This window comes from Garra rufa, chromosome 12 (genome assembly GCF_049309525.1).
Source record: "Garra rufa chromosome 12, GarRuf1.0, whole genome shotgun sequence".
NCBI lineage: Eukaryota > Metazoa > Chordata > Actinopteri > Cypriniformes > Cyprinidae > Garra > Garra rufa.
Window position 1 is genome coordinate 35,982,596 of NC_133372.1, and position 8,558 is coordinate 35,991,153.

General features: G+C 32.2%; 1 protein-coding gene across 1 annotated transcript in view; it reads right to left on the bottom strand.

The window, feature by feature from the left end:
- Positions 1 to 6,984, bottom strand: part of pdzrn3b (PDZ domain containing RING finger 3b) — a 25,452-nt gene extending 18,468 nt beyond the window's left edge. The window contains exon 1 of the mRNA XM_073851948.1: positions 6,752 to 6,984. Within this exon, the coding sequence (XP_073708049.1) occupies positions 6,752 to 6,823 (72 nt within the window). The 5' untranslated portion in view covers positions 6,824 to 6,984. The remainder of the gene's footprint in view (positions 1 to 6,751) is intronic.
- Positions 6,985 to 8,558: the final 1,574 nt, after the last annotated feature.

An 8,558-nucleotide genomic window follows, 5' to 3' on the forward strand; every position in this document is an offset into this window, starting at 1 on the left:
GAATGTGAAAAGACTCTTAAAGTGTATAAATCTACTAGCAAAACTGCATCAACCAGCACTCACTTAGTACAAATCTAATCTTTGTCCGAGCTTCAACAGCCTGACTGTGTTGATACTCTAATTAAAATGAAGGTCTTACACAAGGTGCAGACAGGCGCCTTGGCCATTACAAGTCACTTCTAGCGAGATTAGGAGCCACGGAGCTGTCAAACACAGTCGGCCAACATGGACCCATCAGGGACAAAGGAGACTAGATCTCCACATGGTGCATACCTTTCCTGCTTTGAAGCACAGAGTTCAGCACAGTTAGAGAGAGATCAAGTTTACTCAGGGATGGTGAGGCATGCTCGCCGCGTCCTCTCTCCGTTCTAATTATCTTAACCAAAGGGGAAAATGACCTTCTCTCGACCTGTAGCTTTACAGGGACTAATTCGCTTTTCATGTAAACGCTTTTGTTAAATGGGGACGCTACATTGGAATCAGTAGGCCAGCTGAACCACTGCTTTTAAACACATTTTGGAAAATGCTGCCAGAATGCAACACAAAAGCACAGTGGAAGCAAAGCAGCTCTTCCATGATGAATGCTTGGTGTTAAAACAATTAAAATGAATCACTACCATTTAAACGTTTTAATATTTTCACATTTTATGCTGACCAAGACTGCCTTTACTTGATCAAAAGTACTAATATTCTACTACTATGCTAAAATTCTGATTTGGTGCCTAAGAAACAGTCTTATGATAAATGTTTCATCATTCCAGCCTAATATTTTTGTGGAAAGCTGTGGAAATTGTTTCAAAAATGGTCACAAAATAAAATGAAATAAAAAATGTATTGTGTCCTTGATGAATAAAAGGTTTGATTTCCTTCCGAAAAAAGACAGAACATCATAAAATATCATTAAAAGAAAGTTTCTTCTTCCTGGCTAATATTTTTTGGAACTGTGAAAAGCTGTGGAAATTGTGGAAAAAGCACACTGGTCTCAAAATAAAATGAAATGAAATAAAATAAAAGTGTTATACATTTTTTGAGGATTTTTTTGATGTCCAGAAAGTTCAAAAGAAAATGTATTCGAGTTAGAACATTATAAATGTCTTTGCTGTCACTTTTGATTAATTGATTGTGTCCTTCATGAATAAAAAGTTTGATTTTCTTCTGAATAAAGAGAGATCATAAAATTCCTCTTCCTGGCTAATATTTTTTGGAACTGTGAAAAGCTGTGGAAATTGTGGAAAAAGCACACTGGTCTCAAAATGAAATGAAATAAAATAAAATAAAAGTGTTATACATTTTATAAAAAGCATACTGGTCTCAAAAAAATATAATTAAATGAAAAATGTAAACAAATAAATAATGAACTAAAATAAATAAAAAATTAAATGAACTAAAATAAAATAAATAAAATAAAATACAAAACACAAAAAATGAAATAAAAAAATCATATACAAATAATAATAAAAAAGAAAAATACAAAAATAAAATAAAGTAAAAAATGACAAAATAAAATGAAATGAATAATGAAAAAAATTAATAAAATAAATAAATGAAATGAAATAAAATACAAATAAAATAGAAAATAAGTACAATAAAAATGAAAAATAAATAAGAATACAAAAATTGTAAAAATAAATAATGAAATGAAAAATGTTAATAAATAAATAAAAAATGAATTAAAAAATTAAAAATGAAAATAAAAAATAAAATAAAAAAAAGTGTTGTACATTTTTTTCCAGGATTCTTTGATGTCTAGAAAGTTCAAAAGAAAATGTATGAACATTATACATGTATTTGCTGTCGCTTTTGACCAATTTAGTGTGTCAATGATGAATAAAAGGTTTGATTTCCTTGAGAAAAATAAAATAAAATAAAAAAGTTTGTGATACACTTTTTTAATGATTCTTTGATGTCTAGAAAGTTCAAAAGAACATTTATTTATATTAGAACATTCTAAATGTAATTGTTGTCGCTTTTGATCAATTTATTGTGTCCTTGATGAATAAAAGGTCTGATTTCCTACCAGAAAAAGACAGAACATCAAAAAATACTCACAGGTTCCTTCATTACACCGCTCAATATTGAAACATGAAATAATACAAAAGCTAAAAACAATAACAGTAAGAATACAGCAACCACTGCAGTCTGAGTCACAAATAAATGACTCACATGAACTGATTCTTTTGAATGAATCGGTAGACTCACAAATCATGCTCATCATGTCAAACTAAGAGTTTTGTAATAATTAACAACACTTTAATTCAAAAGTTGGGCTGCCAATTTTGCCCTGAAGCATGTGGGCCTGTGAAAATATTTCTGTGCACCTATGAATCTCTCTAGGTGAGTGTTTTTATATGAGGAGGAGGCATCCATCTGTATCAGTCAGTCTCTGGGGAGCTCTAAAAAAGAGAGCGACAGCAAGCGAAAGAGAGAGGGGGTAGAAGTAGTGCCAGAGACCCTAATGAAGAGGATCTGTGTGTATCATCTGGGGACAGGCCCAGTTGGAAGCCTGATCCCCTGTATATGTCATCCAATGAACCTGAGAGACTTCCAGATCTCCCCAATAATGCATCATTTTCAGAAAGGCTGTTTAAAGACCAATATCAATCCATTGCAATAATGCAATTCCATGTCACAATCCACAACGCGCGTGTTTACGAGCATGCTTTAGAGAGGTCAGCGGAGTCCAGCTGGACACATTGGTAAGCGGGCGCCTGGGAAAGGATGAGTCAACAGATCACTTTCACACTTCAAACGAGTCTTTCACTCTATTCATTAAAGCCCTGCGACATCCTGCCGCCACTCACAGGCCTTAATTGTGAGTGACCCCGACGCCAGCCAAAAGCACTCTGAACATTACCCCACGAAACAACAACCCCCTCTGCCGCATACTTCTCTAGGCACCTACTGTCTGTGTGAGACGGAGCGATCGGACATCACAAAGACTCCATTATCTGTTTGTGGTATCTGAATCTGTGCTATACATGAACGATATACTTTCCTCGTCAAAATAGTTGATTTTATGATATTATCGGTTCATAAACGGACATAATATTCTGTATAATACTTCACAATATTAATAGCATACAGAATATATACATTGTAAAAAAAATGTTATTCTGATTGTGGTTGACACACTTTTTAAACAACTTCTATAACTAAACAAGACTTTTTCAGTTGCTTTTTAAAAAAAATAATTTTATTAGAAAACTCAAAAATAATTTTATTGGAAATCAGACTCAGAAAGAGCCATTTTCATGGCATTTCCATGTGTGGAGAAAGCATACTAATCTCAAAATAACAAAAGATAAGATAAATAAAAAACTAAATACAAAAATAAAATGAAAAATAAAGTAAAAAATTAAATTAAATTTAAAAAATTTAAATGAAATAAAAAAATAAATGAAAAATGTAATAAAGTAAATAAATAAAATGAACAATAGAGTAAAAAAATACATACAAAATACAAAAAAATAAAAATAATGAAATAAAAAATGTAAAATAAATGAACTAAAATAAAATTATGAATGAAATAAAATACAAATAAAATAAAAAATAAAATGAAAAAATTAATAAAAAAATGAAATAAAATACAAATAAAATATAAAAATAAAACAAAAAAAAGAAAAACAAATACAAAAATAAAATAGAAAATAAAGTAAAAATTACAAAATAAATAAAAAATGTAATAATTTAAAATAAAATAAAGTAAATAAATGAAATAAAATAAAAAATAGAAAATAACAAATACAATAAAAAATAAAAATAAATAGGAAATAAAAATACAACAATACAAAAATAAATTAAATAACTAATAACTAAATAACTAAAATAAATTGAAATAATACAAAAAAACGAAACTAAAACAAATGAAAAGAAATTCATAAAATAAAATAAAATATAAAAAGAAAACAAAATAATGAAAAATAATTACAAAATACAAAAATAAAATAGAAAAAGTAAAAAAATGACAAAATAAAATAAATATATAATGTATATAATATATAATGAAATAAAAAATGTAATAAAATAAAGTAAATAAATGAAATGAAAAAATACAAATAAAATAGAAAATAACAAGTACAAAAATGAGGAAAATAAGAAATACAAATCTAAAATGAAATAATGAAATGAAAAATGTAAATAAATAAAAGTAAAATAACATAAGTGAAATAAAAAATAAAAATACAAAAAAATAAAACAAAAGTTATGTTTGTTTTAATTGAATAAAATAACAAATTTTATAAAATCATCATCATCATTATTATTATTATCATCATCATTATCATCAATCTACATATTATTAATGCATATTATGCTTTTCATTCTGTAATTTTAATTGTGTATTTGTTTTTTTAGTACAAACTGAAAATTAGTTTTGTATAACAGTTATAAAGCATTTAAACAAAACAAAGGAAACATTTTAGGAATGAAAGAACATATCCTATGCTGGTGTTTTCAGCAGAGACATCTTTTCTCCTCTGAAACTGCCGTTTGAAACTCATTTTATTGGTAAAAGTCAACTGCTCGTGTCTAATTCTGGCAATGTCACATTGTCTCATTCAGCACAGATGAATGGTGTCTCTCTTTGATGTATTACCCCATACAAAAATGCTACAAACAGCTGCATCATCTGCAATCCCTACAGAAAACCCAGCAATTTCAAAGCTCCTCAGATGACATATCAATATCATACGAGGTGTGATGAATGCCATTCTTGTTAAACATAGATGAGTTTCTTTGTCAGCCAAATCTTTTCTTAAGCATGCTGCGATGAACAAGCTCCGAGTAACTACCAAAAATGAGCTTGGGTTTAGCGAAACCAGCATGGGTCCCTTTACTAACAACCTGCCAATCAAAAGTAATTGACAGCAGCATGACAGATGCAGTTGGATAGAGTAGTCGGTTGGATAAAGAGTTCATATGATGGGCCCAATATGTCTTTGTCTCTTTTCTTGTCTAATTCAGGGAGTGTTTTGTAAAGGCTGACGCTTCCTTTGAAGCCCAACATCGGCTGTTGGGTTGTTAACAAACAGAGACCATTTACTGTCGTAGTGCACACACACAAACACACAGATATATATACGCTCGGCCCTTAGCGGGAGAAAAAGCTTTTAGGCCCGCTTTCACACAGTCTGTACGATCAAAGCGGAGTCTTTCACAATAGCGACGGCACTGTCATCAACAGCTAATGCAGAGAAACAGCCGCTACGGAATATAGTGAAAGGAGAAGACGAAGTGGCCACTCATTAGGTTTACTGAAAGCATTCTCCACACACCATACAAACATGAAGTATGCATCCCTTAGTAAGTGAGGAAGTGCTAACAATGTGGTTGTACACATGTATCTTTCCAAATGCATTCATGCCAAGAAATAGTGATTCCTTCTAACAGGAATTGAATAAATTTGCATCTTTTAGCTTGAAAAGCTCACACAATGGAACAATTAACAGATAATTTATGTTAACAACTGTCGATATCTGTGGTAATGTGTTTATGTGCACATTTGCATAAATATACATACAAGCATGTGTGTTCTCAGAGGCCCCCTACTGGCTTTCATCTACAGCCTCCCGCAATATTGTGTCAAACATCCTAAAGCCGTAAGCGCGGGATCACAAAACCCACAGGAAATTAAATCAGAACGTCTGACAAAAGAGCTGACAATACATACTGCTCACAATGACACAGTTCATACATGCTGCATGACATGGCACAAGTTCAGAAATAAGGGTGAAATATATATGTTATTTCTGAGTATCAAAACATTTTTTTTTTTTTTTTAATATCGAGAGGATTTCCCTTTAAATAATCCACTTTAAGGTGTAGCTTCAAAACGTCTTGAATTGAATGTGATCCTGGACCACAAAACCAGTCGTAAGGGTAAATATTTTTAAAGTGAGATCTACACATAATCTGAAAGCTGAATAAATAAGCTTTCATTGATGTATAGTTTGCTAGGATATGACAATATTTGGCTGAGATACAACTATTTGAAAATCTGGAATCTGAAGGTGCAAAAAATCTAAATAGTGAGAAAACTGCCTTTAAAGTTGTCCAAATTAAGTTCTTAGCAATGCATATCACTAATAAAAAACATATTTACGATAGGAAATTTACAAAATATCTTCATGAAACATGATCTTTACTTAATATCCTAATGATTTTTATCATAAAAGAAAAATTGATCATTTTGACCCATACAATGTATTTTTGGCTATTGCTACAAATTAGATGGTTTTGTGGTCCAGGGTCATAAATACGAAAGCAAAAGCATGTGATTTTTACATTTGGCTCAAATATAGCTATTCCAAATACATGGTTAACTATAAACGCAACAATGACAATCAGCCTTCAAATGGAAATTTAGCTGTTTTAATGAGAGAAGAGGGACTGAGATCTGTCCACACATCAAACCAGTGAAACAATGGTTCATAAACTGTCTGTCACACACAACTTAAGCTATCCCAACCATGGTCTCATAGCTCAAGACTATGGACTAGACTACTTGGGACAACAACGCCACAACATCACTTTCCACAATTAGCATTCTGTCAGAAAACACTTTCATAAATACGACAACAACAGGATCGCAATGGCTCAATCAGCAGTTCTGAGCACTACAATAACAGTAACATGATAATATAGAATCCCTAAATAAAGAAGTCTATACTTTATTAATTTGATATATAAAACAACTGAGGTTAATTCTAATGAACAACCTCCTACAAGAAAACCAAAAAAAGAGATCAGTTACCTGGCATACTTCATACAGCAGTTTGTATTGCTCTTGAGGCTTCTGTAGAGTACAAACTCTGCACCCCATCATGAACAGATCACACCATCTAGTCTTTCTCCTGGAGGAGAGCAGGAACTCAGTACGCTCCCTCACTCGGTCTCTCTCTCTTTTGCTCCTTCACATGTGGCTGCCCTCTTGACCACACACTGTCTTTTCTCTTTCTCCTCTTTCTTCAGTGTTTCTCACTTCCTTGCTTCTGAAAGCTTTACACAAGCTCTGCAGTATGAGTGTGTGCATGAAGGTCTGAGTCAGTGCCCCTCTCTGAATCTGTCTGCTTACACCGGCAACACTCTACTACTTATGCACGCCCACTTATGCATATTAAGCAGAGGCCCATTGCATATTCATTAGGGGGGGCTGTCCTACAGTACTGCTGTGTGTACATGGGTGCATGGGTATATTTCAGTCTGGTGAGGATGCATTCATTAGCCGTTCTACCTGATGTGTGCACAAAAGCATTATGCCAACAACAGTGACTGTTGAATGGAGTCTGATAATTATGCAAATTGCAATAATTTTGTGACATCAAGTCATTCAAATGATTGTTAATACAACAAAAGAGTCTTTTCTACACTAATATTGATCGATAATTGAATTTTCAATTACAAAAACTATGAACAGAGCAAACGCTAGTTTAGTTTTTATTTCGCTGACCTTTGGTATACAGCATGCATAAGGACAAAAGAATAATCGGGGCAATCCTTGAAGCTTTTTCTCTGCTAATAAGTGGGCTGAGAGCCAAGCAAACAAATCTACAGACTGAACATTTCTTTTTTCGCCTCATGGACCAGGCCGAGGTGACTGATGCAAAACGACACCGTGCTCTTGGTTCTCCGCTAATGCGTGAGTTGCTCTTTACAGCACCATAGCTGACAATAGGGCAGCGCAGACCTGGCATCGGCCATGTCCACCACTGTGGTGCCACTCAGCCAACCAAACATAAGTGCCAATTAGAAGGATGTCGAATCATGCTGGGGCAGTGCTCCTTATTCATGATATAATTTCATAAACTAATAGGGCATTTTGCAAATCGCTGGACAACAGGTTGGTAGTAGGCGATTTTACTCAACCACTGTAATGGATAATTTGCATGAATTGAAACTTGAATCAAACTGATCAATTATTTAATCTCAAATCATCAGTTCTGGCTGGTAATGAATGATTGCAAGTGTTCCCTTCATTACATATTTAAAAATACTAACTAATCGAAAAATAACTACTAATACATATATATTAAGGATGTACCACTGTTAAAAATCTGATAAATGGAAAAAAAAATAAAATAAAATAAATGTTTTTAAAAATGAAAATAAAAATTTAAACATGAGAAAAAGATAATCTAATTGTGCACACAGTAAACTATCTATGCATTTCTAGTGTTAATACAACATACACTACCAGTCAAAAGTTTTTGAACAGTAAGGTTTTCAGTTTTTCAGCATAAGTCTCTTATGCTCACCAAGCCTACATTTATTTCATCCGATATACAGCAAAAACAGTAAAATTGTGAAATATTTTTACTATTTAAAATAACTGTTTTCTATTTGAATATATTTTAAAATGTAATTTCATGTGACTTCAAAGCCATATTTTAACATCATTATGCCAGTCTCATGATCCTTCAGAAATCATTCTAATATTCTGATTTGCTGCTCAAAAACATTTATTATTATGTTGAAAACAGCTGAGTAGTTTTTTTATTTCAGTTTTCTTAGATGAATAATAAGTTCAGAAGAACAGCATTGATCTGAAATGGAAATCTTTT